Source organism: Corythoichthys intestinalis, chromosome 8, assembly GCF_030265065.1.
Source record: "Corythoichthys intestinalis isolate RoL2023-P3 chromosome 8, ASM3026506v1, whole genome shotgun sequence".
NCBI lineage: Eukaryota > Metazoa > Chordata > Actinopteri > Syngnathiformes > Syngnathidae > Corythoichthys > Corythoichthys intestinalis.
This window is the reverse complement of record NC_080402.1, coordinates 53,154,384-53,170,933: the sequence shown is the minus strand read 5'-3', so window position 1 is coordinate 53,170,933 and position 16,550 is coordinate 53,154,384. Positions and strand designations below refer to the sequence as shown.

Genomic DNA, 16,550 nt, shown 5'->3' with positions numbered 1-16,550 from the left:
AATTAGTGGCGTGTTCCCCACCTCAACAACATTGACGTCTACTTACTGTGGCTGCTGCTGCAGCTGGCCGGAAAAAAAATTCTAATATACTTCGTCTTTGAAAGGGGTGGAGGAAGCTGCATGTTGACATGTATTTCTGTCGGGGTTGTGTAAGTGTGCGTGCTTGTTTGTTCTAGTCATGAGCCAATCAAACATGCGTTTGAGGGAAAAAAATGGACCGGCACATTCAGCAAGTGAAAAGGGGTAAATCTGAACATAATGAAAATACAGTAATTCACTTAATAATGGAAGGTTCAATGCTATTCTTACAACTTATGGGAAGACGCTATAAATTACTATCATTAATAATTATCATCAATTATAATCATTATATAATTCAAATAAAGTTGCTTAAATGTTGGAGGGGACAATTTAAGCATCCTGAAAAGTTGGTAGTAATATGTCCCTACCATCCCTATGCAAAACCTACGCCCTTGCTTTGTATCCCAAAAGGTTAGCGATATGCTCCTGTCAAGAATCGAGATATTGTTTTAAAAAGGTGTCAATTTAAAAAAAAAAAAAAAAAAAAGGCTGCCATTGACGGTGCTCGACGCCCAATCCATTTAGACTGGGAACGTTCGTTCATTCAAAACCAGAGCATTCACAGTCATTCGGTCCGATTTTTGGGGCATTTACAGGTCACTTGCTGTTCATTTTAGGGCATTTACAGGTCATTTCCTGTTGAGTTTGAGTCACTGCCTATTCATTTGGGTGATTCTGAAGGGAATAGTTACTTTTCTTGCAGACACCATATAACTCTTTGCACTAGTCTAACACATTCATTATAGTAAAGCATTTAACCATAGTTTAAAGAAACGAGCTCCATGCCCTTTGACTCAGTAAAGTGGACTAGCTTATCATGCATCACCTGATAGGCGAAGAAAAAAACATCATCAGTGCTCCGGTGAGGTCAGGACGCTCCTGCCCTACCGACAACTTGATAGCACGGGCGCCTTGGATGTCAAGACCTGCGTCGGTCGCTGTGGCAACCACGTCCCAGCCACGAAGGATGACGCACAAACTTGACCGCCCAAACCTGCCACAGAGGGATGATCCCAAGACAACACCCAGCCACGCCTTCGGCCTGGCCCACTCCACCGCAGCTTTCAAAAGACTGAACTTTTAGATAACAGCTGTCGCTCTACATTTCTATGTAACCGTTGTTTTGCCGACCCTGGATCCTACATTGTCTCGCCGTCGACTGTTTTTGCCTTGTTTTTGACCATTGTCAACGAATAAATTGTCAACCTGTTTTCGGTGAGCCTTCCTTAAACCGTTCAAAATGGAATCAGTACAAAGGGTTAACACTGGCGTGAACGCGCGGGATTTGGCCCCTTCCGGCCGACTTGCGGGAGCGGAGCCAGCGGAACACCGTTTGGTTCGGCTGTCACTGTTTCCGTGGCTTGGCCGGGGGGCCAAATTCCTTCAATTCCCAGGTCACTTCCTGTTCTGTAATGCAAAATAAACAGGAAGTGACCCATAGAATCCCCCAAAATCAAAAGGAAGTAACTGAAAATCAACAGGTAAATGACCTTAAATGGCCCAAAATGACCTCATTGCCTGGCATTAGCTGCCACTGACGGTCATAGACCTTCAATCTGTTTGAAGTGGGAGGGTTCAAATGGATTGGACGTCTACTAGTGATAAACTCATTCCAATTCACAGCAGAAGCTTGTTTTGCTGGTTATTAGTTATTTGTAGAATATCCTAGAATTTTTTCCTGACCAATGTATCGATAATCGTTGTATCGCCATTTCGTCAGATTTATTGTTATTGTGAGCTTTGTATCGCAAATCATATCGTGAGGTACCAAGAGGTTCCCACTCCTCCTATTTATAAAGCGACATTTTGATGCATTTAGGTCATTAAATGCATTTTTTTCTCTCCAAAACGTCATCTTCTTTTAATAGGTAAAAAATACATTATATTGTAATGTATTTCTCTATTCACACAAATGATTTCATCATCTTAGCTGTGGTTATAGTGACCCCTCCTGGCAAAAAGCAAGGCTGCTGGGGCTTTTTATAATGTTTTGAAATCTAGCCATCTTATAAGATTTTTTTCATTATCGATATGACCATAGGTATGCTTTAAAAAAATGGCAAATCTATTTTAAATTCACTTCAGATTCTATTGCTTTGAAAAATTGAAAAATTTAGAAACCCATTTATATGAGCATTCTTCAATTTTTTTTTTTTGCCTGCAAAAATGGATTCTCCCATCCGTAGGCGGAGTTTGACTTTTGGGGCAGGAGGGCACAACATGTTGATGAACCCAAAATGCAATTTCAGCAATAAAATTAATTTCCAAGAATAATAATAACACGTTGAAAATAAGCATTTTTTGTTTCCCATCATTTTTGAGGGGAATTCTAAATCAGGCTGCTTAGGACAGCTATACTTTTCGCCAAGATCGTCATCCATTGAATATGGTACGTCTGCCGGTGGTAACAGGTGTTCTGTCAAATTTTGCACCCCATCAGAAATTGCAACTTTGTGTTAAAAATGGCCACGAATGCAGCGGTTACAAAGTAAACACTACAAACTTTCTTTAAATATAGGCCTCAATTACCCCCCCCCCCCCCGCCCCCCCGTAAAATCCGCTCATGCTCCCATCACACTCTCTAATTCCAAGAACACAATCATAGTTATGATTGAAATTTATCATACTAATCAAGGGCGTAGGTTTGCATAGGGACGGAAGGGACGAAACCCGACCAACTTTTCAGGATGCTGAAATTGTACCCATTAACTTAAGCAACCTTATTTGCGTTATATAATGACTTTAGCTGTATAGCTCATTTAGATTGTCTTCCCATATGTTTTGTTGTAATTGACCCCACCATTATTAAGTGAATTATTTTCATTATGTTCAGACTTACATGTACCTCTTTCACTTGCCAAATGTGCCGGTTCCCTCCTAAATGCACATTTGATTGGCTGATGACTTGACAACACCCACAAACACACACACACACACACACACACACACACACGCACACACACATTAGATATGAGCGATATTAGGGATATTAGAAGTTTTTTTTAAGCCAGCAGCAGCCACTGTAAGAAATGTAAAAAGACGTCAATGTTGTGGCAGTGGGGAACACGCCACTAATTTTGCGACTGAAAGTCCGACCTGCATCAGAGTGAGCATAACTTTAAACTGCGTGAACTTGCTAACCTGCACAACTCGAGTAGGAAACTGCTTAGAAAGAAGTGACCTCTTGCATGTGTTTTCTACTTTTAACGTTCATTAAATTTTGAGAAATGTTGTGAACCCATGTTTGCCCCCATCTCCCAAATTTTACTTTTTATTTTATTTATGTGGTCGTAAAGGAGCCCACAGGGGCTTTAATTTTTTTGTTGAGTTTGGCTGTGCTTATGGACAAAAGCAGTAGTGTTTTACCTGAAGGACGGCTCCTTTTTTAATTTATTTTTGTCATTCCCTGACCTGAAAAAGAAGCTTTTTCAGTTATATTTAATTTCTTTATCTAGACAATGTTGAGTGGTCTTCAGACAAATGTTCATTTTTTTGCATTCCCGGATAGTTAACAAATGATTAACAAGCTTGTATTCATTGTGTATGTTGATATAATTTATGTTCAAATAATGCAATTTAAATTTGCTCATAAAATCCGGACATTTTTTCTGGAAGTTTTCAAAATGTTTCTTTCGTAGTATTTGAAATCAAAGGTTTGAATTGAATGGTGTAGGCCCGAACCAATACTAAGAAAAGTTTGTATATGTTAATACAGATCTATTTTGCATTGATCGTTATGAATGTCCCGTCCCCAGCAAAAAGTGTACATGTAGGTTATGCCATATCGTCCCTCCCGATGTTGATACCAAACCTACGCCCTCGATAGTAATGATAATTGTACGATAATATGGATGGATCTTTTGCAGGTCATTTTCTATACCAAATTCACCTGAATAAATCTTTCCTATCCCGGTTTAGATGGTTATTTCCTTTAATTTAAAAAAATCCTTCAACCACCTGATTTGTATCAGGGGTGTGACAAAATATCGCTGGTAATGTATCGTGATACTTTGGTCCCAAAAGGTAATCAATACGCTCACGGCAAGAATCGAGATATCGTTTTAAAAAGGTGTTAATGTAAAAAAAAAAAAAAAAAAAAAAAACGAAAAAAGGAACCAACAAGTTGCTTGCCTAGCACAGCCAGACTATTCTCCCTGTATTTTTCAAACACTGTGAGAAATAGCCTGGGACCCAGCCCATTAACGGCCTCTCGAGCAAGGTACAAAATCAGTCGTCCAATCAGATTTGTTTATTTGCGTAACGTGTTCTTAACGAGTAACGTCACTCTTGTGCGCCGAAAGTCATCTCTACAACAACACAGATGGCGAACGGGAGAGCCGAGAATATGTTCCAATCCGCGGTAAAACCAGTTTTAAATGACCAAAAACACATCGAAACAAGTCATTGACAATAGTCAATATGGCTCGCGCTAGCCATGTTGAATAAACTTCTCCATTCTCCTCTCATGCTAATTACTTGTCGCTTTAAATACGTCACATCTGGCCGTCGCTGATTGGTTGACTCCGATGTCTGTTTGCTGTGGCTTGCTCCGCCCTCGGAATTTGATCGGCCAGACGGTCGCCAGACTCAATCGCTGGAACAGCGGTGAGTCTGGTATACCAGGCAAACAAGTTGCTACCGAAATCTTCCACCATATTAGTGTCTCAGTTAACCCTATGTCTGCCATTGATGGTGCTCGACGCCCAATCCCTTATGACCGGGAAAGGGTGAATGGACGTTCGTTCATCCGAAACCAGAGCATTCACAGTCACTCTTTCCGATTTTCGTGCATTTACAGGTCACTTTCTGTTCATTTTAAGGCATTAACAGGTCACATCCACTGCCTCATCAATCCCGGGTCACTTCCTGTTCTGTAACCCAAAATCAGAAGGAAGTGACCCTGAAATGCCCCATAATCAACAGGAAATGACTGAAAATCAACAGGTAATGACCTGAAATGGCCCAAAATGACCTCGTTGTCTGGCATTGGCTGCCACTGATGGCCGTAGAATTGGAAGGGGGCTGTTTGAAGTGTGAGGGATCATTCGCTGCTACCCTCCCAGTTCAAATGGATTGGACGTCTGCAACTGATAAACAGCAGAAGGATGACGATAGCTTGTTTTTCGGTTTATTAGTTTTGTAGATTGTCCAGAAGTATTTCCTGATCAGTGTATCAACAATCGTTGTATCACCATATTGTGAGATCATCATTATTGTGAGCTTTGTATCGATACCTATCGTATCGTAAAATACCAACAGGAATCATACCAATGTACTGTATATCCCTCGTATTGTGTTAGGTTCAGAATTGACCCGTTTTCAAATTTTCGTATACATAAATCAATGGTAGTTTTCACATACCCAAACTTAAAAACGGGTAAATTAAAGCAACATACTGCAAAGGTTTAGTTAATTTAAAGGTTTAGTTAATTTACTGATCAAATTTAATGGACAAGCAAAAATACGGGCTGATTTCTTACGCAAGACAAGGGTTCAATGATCTAAATTTTCATGTTTTATTGTTGAAGCTTCAGCCCCACATTATAATAGTGTATGCCACTTCTGTGTCAAAAACAAAATAAAAAATAGATAAAATACCACAACAAACTTTCCCCCAACTTTTTATCGGCACTTTCCCAATTACACGAGCTAAACATGTTTGAATCTACTTTGCTGTTTTGAAACACTGTCTTTCTTTTCTAAATATTTTTGTATCGTTCAGCAATAATTCATTCTTTATTTCACATATATTTGATAAAAAGGTTTGTTTTAAACACCTTACAGTCATGTGAAAAAAATTGGACACCCCATTACATAAATATTCAGTTCTTTACCAAGAAATGTTCACATACTGTATCAATTTCTGATCTGGTTTTTCTTTATCTCTGGAAAAGAAAGTGATTTAATTGCAGGTAAACAACAAAAAGTAACATTGTTTTACTCATTAAACCAAATATATCAACAAAAATGCATATTCTAACTGAAGAAAAAGTTAGGACACCCCACCACCTATAGCAAGTGCTTTTTTTTAACCATCTACCAGTCTTTAACATCGAAGAAAGCCTGATGAAAGTTTTCCCCACTCCTCAATGCAGAATACTGTATGTATACAGTAGAATACTTACTTTTACAGTACAGAATACTTTCAGCTGTGAGATGTGCTTGAATTTTTTCACAAATGGTCTCACATGTTCCTCAAGCACCCTCTGGTACACGATAGAATTCATGGTGGATTCTATGATGGTGAACTGGCCAGGTCCTGCTGTAGCAAAGCATCCCTAAACCATGACACTCCCACTTCCATGTCTCACAGATGGTATGAGGTTCTTTTCCTGGAATGCTGTATTGATAACTGATTTATTTGGACATCAAACAGAGGACATGTTTGGCATCCAAATAAATCAGGTTTGGATCTATCTGTTCAAAGAACATTATTTCAGAAGTCTTAGTCTTTGTCTACATTCACTCTGGCAAATTTCAGCCTGGCATTTATGTTCTTCTTGGAGAGCAAAAGTTTCTTCCTTGCACACCTCTCATGAAGGTTAAACTTGTGAAGTCTGTTTCTGATGGTAGAGGCATGCACTTTCACATCAACAGTAGCAAGAGCCTGCTGTAGGTCCCGTGATGACATTTTAGGGATTTTGGAGACTTCATTGAGCATCTTTCGGTCTGCTCTTGGGGTGAACTTGCTTGGACGGCCAGACTTGGGCATGTTGGCAGTTGTTTTGAATGTCCTCCACTTGTAGACTATTTTCCGGATAGTGGAATGGCTGATTTTATATTCTTATGAGATCTTTTGAAATACCTTACCAGACTCATAAGCGTCTGAAATCTTCTTTCTGAGGGCCTCAAACGGGTCCTTTGAGCTCACCATGCTGTTTTCTCTAAGTTCAACATTCAGTCACTGTTGAAAGTATTCTGAGTTTGGGCAGTGGGGCAAACTTTCTTCAGACCGATGAAAAACACTGGTAGATGGCTACAAAAAGCGTCTCACTGTAGTTATTCCAGCCAAAGGGGGTAACACTAGCGATTAGGTGGTAGGGTAACCTAACTTTTTCCTTACTTAGAATATGCATTTTTGTTGATATATTTGGTTTAATGAGTAAAACAATGTTAATTTTTGTTGTTTACCTGCAATTACAGTAAATCACTTTCTTTTCCAGAGATAAAGAAAACGATCATACATTGATATGTGAACATTTCTTAAGAAATGAGTATTTCATGGGGTATCCTAATTTTTTCAAATGACTGTATTGTATATGGCGGAAAACACTCAGGTGACTTGAAGTTCCGTTCTGAGACCCCCAAACTGGCCAACTTTAAAAATTGTTCGATATACATGTGTGATACATCATTGGAAAGCTTAAAATCTCAATTTTCTAGAGGGAGAAAATTTTTGAACAGGAGGGCATTTAATAAAAAATAAATAAATAAATTAAACAGCGAAACTCTATCTGGAGGTGAGAGAATGAAAGAGCAGAATTAAAGACGCCATGACTTTAACGAGATATTATCGTGTACTTACCTTGTTTTGATCCAAAATCTCCATGTAGCATGTATCACTGAGTCTTAAGACACAGCTGTGAATACCCACAGCTAGATTTTTTGGGGATTTTATGGGTGAAACATGGTAATACAACAAGAGTTGCGATGCAGAACTCGCAGACATCAAGGAGTAATCGAGATTTTCTTTTTCATATATTTACCCTTTAAAACGTTTTCTTTTTTTCAAATTTTTCTTTGTTCGGATTTTTTTATCATCTAACATATCGCAGAAAATGCAACAGTAACAAAAAAAAAAAACAAAAACAACAAAAAAAAATACAATTAAGTGATAGTTGTGAGGTAGATATCCATGACTTTTTTACATATGCCATTTTTTTCATTGTCACATAATTTGTTTAAAAGTTTAACATGTGAGTAAATAATTTTTTAAAGTCGTTTTATCAAAGCGAAATATGAGACATCAATTAATGATTCTAAGCTAAAATCGACAGACATTTTGAATAATAAATATTATTAATTACCTTTCGATATATGGCTGGGTTGAAACAAAAGCGGTTGCGCGACGTCTGTAAACGGATCCCAGGGTAAAACAGACAAATTAAAAATAGTTCGGGACTTAATGCACCATGAATCTGCTATGGCAGCATATAGAAATATTGTTCTATCAAACACAACAGCTGTTTTGGGTTAAAATACAGCTGTTTTTTTCTAAAGAGGAGTGCAAGAGCAGAAACTGCTTTTTCAGTCTTGTCTGTTTTCCGCCATATGCAAAATTACGTTACATGGAAATAGTTTCCTAAGAGTTCTATAGGAATGATTTAAAAAAAAAAAAGCATCTATACAAGGCTTGAGTGGTGTGCAACACAATATACATAATCGGGCTAGGAAGCGTTTGATTAGCATTCATAAAAAAATGAATCAAATAGGAACTAAGGTTTCATACATTGTTTATTCTTACATGTATTAATCAGTCATACTGTACTCCAGCATTTTTTGTAATTACACATTGTCCCATTCACTTAGTACCAACACCCTTTTTTCGCAGTCCCGTCAGACTAACACAATCAATTCCAAGAGGTCACATCAGAAGGATGAATTATTGCCATCTGGAATAACTGCTAATGGCAAAGAAAGCTGCTTTTAGAGGATCACAACTTGTATGAGTTGCTTGCAGTTTTACACTTCAAACACTCCACAGGCCATCGTTCTTGAGCCCAACAATATAATAATGACCGTTGGGTCATCAGAGCAAGAGATGGAACAAAATGCAGGGACATTCAAGATAACATTCCAATCCAAAATAATTACCGTTCTCAAACCATCTAATAGCAAAGCAACTGTAAAAGGGTTTTGGAGTTGCATTACAAATTCATTTGTCACGCAATAGTATATTATCACATTCCTTTTCTAAAGAAAAGATTTTTCAAACCAGCCTCACTTCTGTACGCAATTAAAATTATAAAAATCAATTGTATTCAAAAATGTAAACCAATAGTAACAAATTTAAAAAAAAAAAGTACATGATGAATACACATTAAATGTACAACAAAGTCTATTACCTCTATGATCATGTAAAGAATATACTACTGTACAGAAAAGTTGTAGCTACAGTTCACATTAAAACATAATAGTAAAAAACAACAACAAAGTAAAAGGAATAACCATACAGTGAGTACCATCTTTATCATTTTCCTCCAAGTTTCCAAATGATACAATTACTACAGAAAATAGAAAAAGAAATAACTCTTGGCTCAGAGCAAGTTGGTAGTATACACAGTACACAGCTTTTCTTTTGCAACACACATGCACTCACTCAAACTATTAAGATAACAGGCAATTAACAGACCCAAAAAAGGAACTAGGCAGTGCATTATCACTTGCTGCTGAAAGAGAGGAGTTGATAAGAAATGTACCGAATGGGAATCTCAAAAGTATTGAATATGCTAACTTTCTGGCAGCAGAGTAATGTGCTGCAAAGTTACCTCATTGGATGATACAGTGGTGGCACAGAAAGAGGTACATTTCCATTTAAAAAAAATTCATTCAATTCAATGCATATTAGAGTACTGTAGGTCAAATCTGGTAACTCAAAATGTAAACTCTATGTCAGGGGTGGGGAAACTATTCCAAAACGGGCCGCAGTTTGTGCAGGTTTTCATTCCAACCAATTAAGGGGACAACTTACAACCAGGGGCGCTGGAAGTCACTCACAGCAGGGGGTGCTGATGATTTTGTTTTGTTTTTCCCATCAAAATACAGCCATTTTGGTCCAAATTTATCATGCTCGCGACTTTTCTCCATACGAGGTGTGCACAGTGGCAGTACACACGCATGCTGATTAGCTTACGTACTACTACTAGGCTACTACAAAGAAAGCGTTCTAAGGAGTTTTTGTATTGGAAATAAAAGCGCCTGTGTAATTTTAATGCAAATCCCCGATGCTAGAGGACACAATGACAAGCACATTTGAAAACTGAAAGGTCCAATAAGCCTTGGTTTAACAACACCAAAATGAATTGCACACGGACATCCAACTGCACCCTTCAAGGCGGCAGCTCAACAGCATCAACAAAGAATTTGGTTACAATGCAAGCACATCTTACCTATTTGAAAAAAAACAAAGGACAATCATCTTCATTTTGACCTTGATTTCTTTAGAAAAATTTTCGGCTGTTTTTCTGAAGAAAAAAACGGCTAATTCATTTTTGCGCCATTTTAACGCCTCCTCTGTCAACAGCTTACTTGTCTGTTCCAATAGCACCTGATTCAACCTGACCTTGTAGCAAGCAACGTGTAAGGTGGTGACCATTTTATTAACAACAAAAAAACTTTTCGAACACACAGTTGTCTGAAAAAGTATCTGAACCTTTTGGAATTTCCCACATTAAATTCACCATTAAATGTGATCTGATCTTTGTCAAAATCACACCGATGAAAATACAGTGTCTGCTTTAACTAAAGCCACCCAAACATTTATAGGTTTTCATATTTTAATGGGGATAGCATGCAGCCAATGACAGAAGGGGGAAAAATTAAAAATGTAAGTGAACCCTATGCCGAAGGAAACTTAAAGAGCAATTGAAACCAATTTTTACCAAACAATTTAAGTCAGGTGTGTGCCCAATCACTGATGAGTGGTTTAAAGCTGCCTTGCCCACTATAAAACACACATGACAATAATTGTCTTGTGCATCATGGCTCGGTCAAAAGAGCTGTCTGAAGACCTGCAATCAAGGATTGTCGATTTGGATAAAGCTGGGAAAGGATTCAAAACCATCTCTAAAAGTCTGGATGCTGATCAATCGACGAGAAGTTGTCTACAAATGGAGAGAGTTTGGCACTGTTGCTTCTCTCACAAGAAATGGCCGTCCACCAAAAATGACGCCAAGAGTTCAGCGCAGAACACTCATAGAGGTAAAAAAGAACCCTAGAGTGTCTGCTAGACTTACAGAAATCATTGGCACAGGCCAATATCCCTATGCACACATCAACTATATGTAAAACTATGGCCAAGAATGGTATTCATGGGAAGACTCCACGGAGGTAGCCACTGCTGTTTAAAAAAAACATTGTTGCTTGTTTAAGGTTCGCAAAAAGGCACTTGGACACTTCACAGAAATTTTGGCAGAATAGTTTAAGAAGTGATGAAACCAAAGTTGAATTGTTTGGGAGTAACACACAACGTCATGTGTGGCGGAAATATGGAACAGCTCACCAACATACACACCTCATCCCCACCGTGAAGCATGGTGGAGGGAGCGTCATGATTTCGGGCTGTTTTTACTGCCTCAGGGCCAGGACGACTTTCAATCATTAATGGAAGAATGAATTCAAAGGTTTATCAGGATGTTTTGCAGGAAAACCTGAGGCCTTCTGTCAAGACAGTTGAAGCTAAAAAGAGGATGGGTGCTGCAACAAGACAACGATCCAAACTTGAACCCATTTGAGATGCTGTGGCATGACCTAAAGATCCGACTGAACTACAGCAGTTTTGTGGAGAAGAATGGGCTAAGATTAGTCCTGATCAATGTGCCAGACTGATCTGCAGCTACAGGAAGCGTTCAGCTGAAGTTATTGCTGCCAAACGGGGGGCCACAAAATATTAAATGTGATCGTTCACTTACTTATTTTTCCCCCTTCTGTCATTGTTTGCATACTATTGTCATAAAAATATGAAAACCTATAAATGTTTGGGTGGGTTTAGTTAAAGCACTGTTTTTTCATCTGTGTGATTTTAACATAGATCCTATCACATTTGATGGTGACTTTATGCAGAAATGTGAGAAATTACAAAAGGTGCAGATACTTTTTCACACCACTTTATATATTTAATCCCCAAAGTTAAATACGCTATTGTTTCAATATGCTCATTAATTTAAAAAAAAAAAAAAAAAATCGACCAAAAACTCTTTTCTCTCCAACACCAGGAGGTGCTTCAGCACCCTCAGCACCCCACTTCCCTTGCCACTGGTTAAAATTGTATCAGTTGATTTCATCGAGGTGCTACTTGTTATACCAGAAAACACATAGACTAAACTGTCCGTGCTGGATCAGCTGGCATAAAAACCTGCACCCACAGACCGGTTTAGACACCCATGCTTCATGTGTACCTTAGTTACTCATTGGAAAAACACAAAAGACAGTTAAAGGAGAAGGCATTGATTTAGGTATTTGTTATTTCGTACACAATGCTAACTGTGCTCAGTTTGGCCCCTCAAACGTCAAATAATTCAGTGAAAATGACGAAAACCACTGGCAGATGGTGGTATTTAAGCAAAATGAAAGCGCTTCATTGGTTTCCATGGTGAATGTAGTTCAAGAGAAAAACCACACGAGGGAGCAATTTAACTAAAGAATATTGTATTAAAAAAAGTGGGGGCATTTTAATGATGAGCCATAACTCATGATTGATCTGGTGGTGTTGAGGTGAAAGGACTAGCATCTGTAAAGTACTGTACAAGTTAGCGTTACACTTATCTTACACTACATTCATAAACCTTTTGTATGTTCTTGCTGCCAGTTTTCCAACAGTCCCTACCCCGCATTAAACATCTTTTGCTTTCTGTTCCTTCTCTCAATCTTTTAAAAAATCCGCTCAGACATACCATCCTCAGCTATTTCACTCCGTAAACTAAACTTGTTTTTGTTCTTCGTTATTAGTACAACTTCACTCTCGTAGACTGTTAGTACCTATATCCTGAGTAGCAAAAACCTCTTGCTGCCCGCTGTTGTCTTCTCCTTATTCTGATTTCTTTGATGCGTATTAACTACACAGAATTGGAATGACAGGCAAACAGTCGTTAACAGAATCAATATTTTAAAAAAGTGGTTATTTAGACCAAAAAAAAAAAAAAATGCTCCAAAGGTTCAATGCGCCTTTTTTGAATACTGCCAGACTTGTCCTCCTTTTCTCTCCTTTGTCACCATCTCATGTCATCCTTGGTTCCCCATCAGATCACTTTTCTGTCAATCCGTCATCTTCCGTTATGCCCTGAGCTCGGAGCTCGTCCAGAACATTGTCTAGGTGTCCAGGATCAGGGAAGCCATGACCTGTCAAGTTGGAGCCAAACTCCGTTTTGTGGTGGACCTTAAAGAAGCAGACAATTTATTCACAGGAATCTGATGTGATTGATCTATTGCATTAAAGCAATAACAGGATCATCTCAAGAACACACCTCGTTCCAGATGACTGTGTCAGATTCTCCAGTAGTGCTTGAAGTCCCGACTGAAAAGATCAACCTACGGTCCCAAGCTACCAGGAGGAGTCTCAATACCTGGTGAAGAATGTTCTTATGAATGAAGGGTATCATAATATCATAATTACGCACATAAACATTTCCAAACTATTTTCAAACTAGCCATTACTATTAAAGATGCCCCGATACCGATACTAGTATACCGGCCTGAAATGATGGTATCGGCGAGTACCAACAAACAGGGCACAGATACCATTTACCGGTCCAGTATTACAACTCCTACCAAAAGGTATGGAATCACCACTCTCAGACGAGCATTCACTCAGACATTTTATTATGTAAAACAAACTCAGATAAAGAGCTTGAAAAAATAATGAATTATTTCAAAAGTGCAACTCCTTGGAATTCAGAAACATTAAAAGAAATGAGTAAAAAAACATTGTGGTGGTCTGTAAATGTTACTTTTATAGAGCAAGTGCAGGGAAATAAATATAGAATCACTCCATTCTGAAGAAAATAATATGGAATCACTCCATTTTGAGTAGAAAATACAGACACGCCCAGTCAATTTCCTTGGCTTAATTGAGCCCCTGCCTCAGATTAGATCTGCTCGTTAGTCAGCAGTTAAAAATCGTGCAGTTATCACATCTTGGAGCGCTGCTGGACCAAGTGGATTCACAAGAATCATGGCTCCAACAAGAGAGATCTCTCTTGAGACCAAGTAGAGGATAACCAAACTTCTTGAGGAGGGTAACGCTACACATATGGTTGCCAAAGATGTGGGCTGTTCACAGTCAGCTGGACCAAGTACAAACAGCATGGCAAGGTTGTTAAATGGGCTAAGGAGAGGCAATCATGGACTGTGAATGACTGGATGAAGGTTATTTTCAGTGATGAGTCAAGAATCTTCATTGGACAAGGTGACGATGCGGGAACTTTTGTTAGGTGCCGCTCCAGTGAGATTTACAAAGATGACCGCCTGAAGAAAACATCAAAATTCCCTCAGTCCTTAATGATATGGGGCTGCATGTCAGGCAAAGTCACTGGAGAGATGGCAAGTTTACATTGAAATTTTAGACAGCTTTCTTATCCCTTCAATGAAATTGTATTTGGGGATAATTAAATCATTTTCCAAGATGACAATGCATCATGCCATAGATGTTAAAGCATTCCTTTGAGAAAGACTCATCCAGTCAATGTCACGGCCTGCAAATAGCCCAGATCTCAACCCTACTGAAAACTTGCTGTGGAAATGGATAAAAATGGTCTACATGAAGGCTCCGACCTGGAAGGATGATCTTGCAACTGCTATCAAAGAAAGTTGGCACCAAATTGATGAAGAATACTGTTTGTCACTCATCAAGTCCATGCCTCAGAGACTGCAAGCTGTCATAAAAGCCAGAGGTGGTGCAACTAAATACTAGAGATGTGTTTTGATTGTTATTTCTTTGTTTGTTTGTCATGATTCCATATAGTTTTCCTCAGAATGGAGTGATCCTATATTTATTTCCTTGCTCTTGCTCTATAAAGGTAACATTTACTGACCACCACAATGTTTTTTATTTATTTCTTTTAGTGTTTCTGAATGCTATAAAGTTGCACTTTTGAACTAATTCCTTATTTTTTCAACCTTTTTGTCTGAGTTTGTTCTAAATAATAAAATGTCTGACTAAGCAGGATTCCCACACTTTGCTGGGGGTGCAACTTATACTCTGGAGCGACTTATGTGTGAAATTATTATATTATATACATCATTATATCATTTCACGCGTTAGTTTAGTGTTTTGGAGTGACACTGATGGTTTGGAAAACTTGTTAGCATGTTGTTTATGCTATAGTTATCTGAATAACTCTTAATAGCTATGTTACATTAACATACCGGCCACGTTCGCCTTTTGTTGTTCCTGCATAATGTAATTGTTGTTCATGCACCATGTTGTAACATTATCATACTGTACACTTATTTAGCATGTTGTTCTCTAATGTATTTTTATTTTAAATTGCCTTTCAAGATGACATATCTGTTCTTTGTGTTGGATTTTATCAAGTAAATTTCCCTCAAAATGCGACTTATACTCCAGTGCGGCTTATATGTTTTTTTCCCTCTTCATTACATATTTTTTGGGCTAGTGCGACTTATGCTCAAGTGCGACTTATAGTCTGAAAAATACGGTATGAAGCTACATGCTACATGGAGTTTTTGGATCAAAACAAGGTAAGTACGCGATAATATCTCGTTAAAATTGTGGCGTCTTTAATTCTGCTGTCGCGTGTTCTCGTCTCCAATTAGGGTTTTGCTGTTTAATTTTTTTTTTTTTAAATGCCTTCCTGTTCAAAATATTTGTTCCCCCAGAAAATTGAGATTTTAAGATTTCCAATGATGTATCACACATGCATTTTGAACAATTTTGAAAGTTGGCTAAATTGGGGGTCTCAGAGCGGAACTTCAAGTCACTTGAGTGTTTTCTGCCATATACAGTGCCTTGCAAAAGTATTCGGCCCCCTTGAATCTTGCAACCTTTCGCCACATTTCAGGCTTCAAACATAAAGATATGAAATTTAATTTTTTTGTCAAGAATCAACAACAAGTGGGACACAATCGTGAAGTGGAACAACATTTATTGGATAATTTAAACTTTTTTAACAAATAAAAAACTGAAAAGTGGGGCGTGCAATATTATTCGGCCCCTTTACTTTCAGTGCAGCAAACTCACTCCAGAAGTTCAGTGAGGTTATCTGAATGATCCAATGTTGTCCTAAATGACCGATGATGATAAATAAAATCCACCTGTGTGTAATCAAGTCTCCGTATAAATGCACCTGCTCTGTGATAGTCTCAGGGTTCTGTTTAAAGTGCAGAGAGCATTATGAAAACCAAGGAACACAACAGGCAGGTCCGAGATACTGTTGTGGAGAAGTTTAAAGCCGGATTTGGATACAAAAAGATTTCCCAAGCTTTAAACATCTCAAGGAGCACTGTGCAAGCCATCATATTGAAATGGAAGGAGCATCAGACCACTGCAAATCTACCAAGACCCGGCCGTCCTTCCAAACTTTCTTCTCAAACAAGGAGAAAACTGATCAGAGATGCAGCCAAGAGGCCCATGATCACTCTGGATGAACTGCAGAGATCTACAGCTGAGGTGGGAGAGTCTGTCCATAGGACAACAATCAGTCGTACACTGAACAAATCTGGCCTTTATGGAAGAGTGGCAAGAAGAAAGCCATTCCTCAAAGATATCCATAAAAAGTCTCGTTTAAAGTTTG

General features: G+C 38.5%; 1 protein-coding gene across 2 annotated transcripts in view; it reads right to left on the bottom strand.

Annotated features, from left to right (window-relative positions):
• Positions 1–8,539: 8,539 nt before the first annotated feature.
• Positions 8,540–16,550, bottom strand: part of LOC130920370 (E3 ubiquitin-protein ligase DTX1-like) — a 58,649-nt gene continuing 50,638 nt past the window's right edge. For both annotated transcript variants that reach the window (XM_057843543.1, XM_057843544.1), the window contains exons 11-12: positions 13,263–13,361; positions 8,540–13,174 (exon numbers count right to left, since the gene is read on the bottom strand). In XM_057843543.1, coding sequence (XP_057699526.1) covers positions 13,043–13,174; positions 13,263–13,361 — 231 coding nt within the window. In that variant the 3' untranslated portion in view covers positions 8,540–13,042. The remainder of the gene's footprint in view (positions 13,175–13,262; positions 13,362–16,550) is intronic.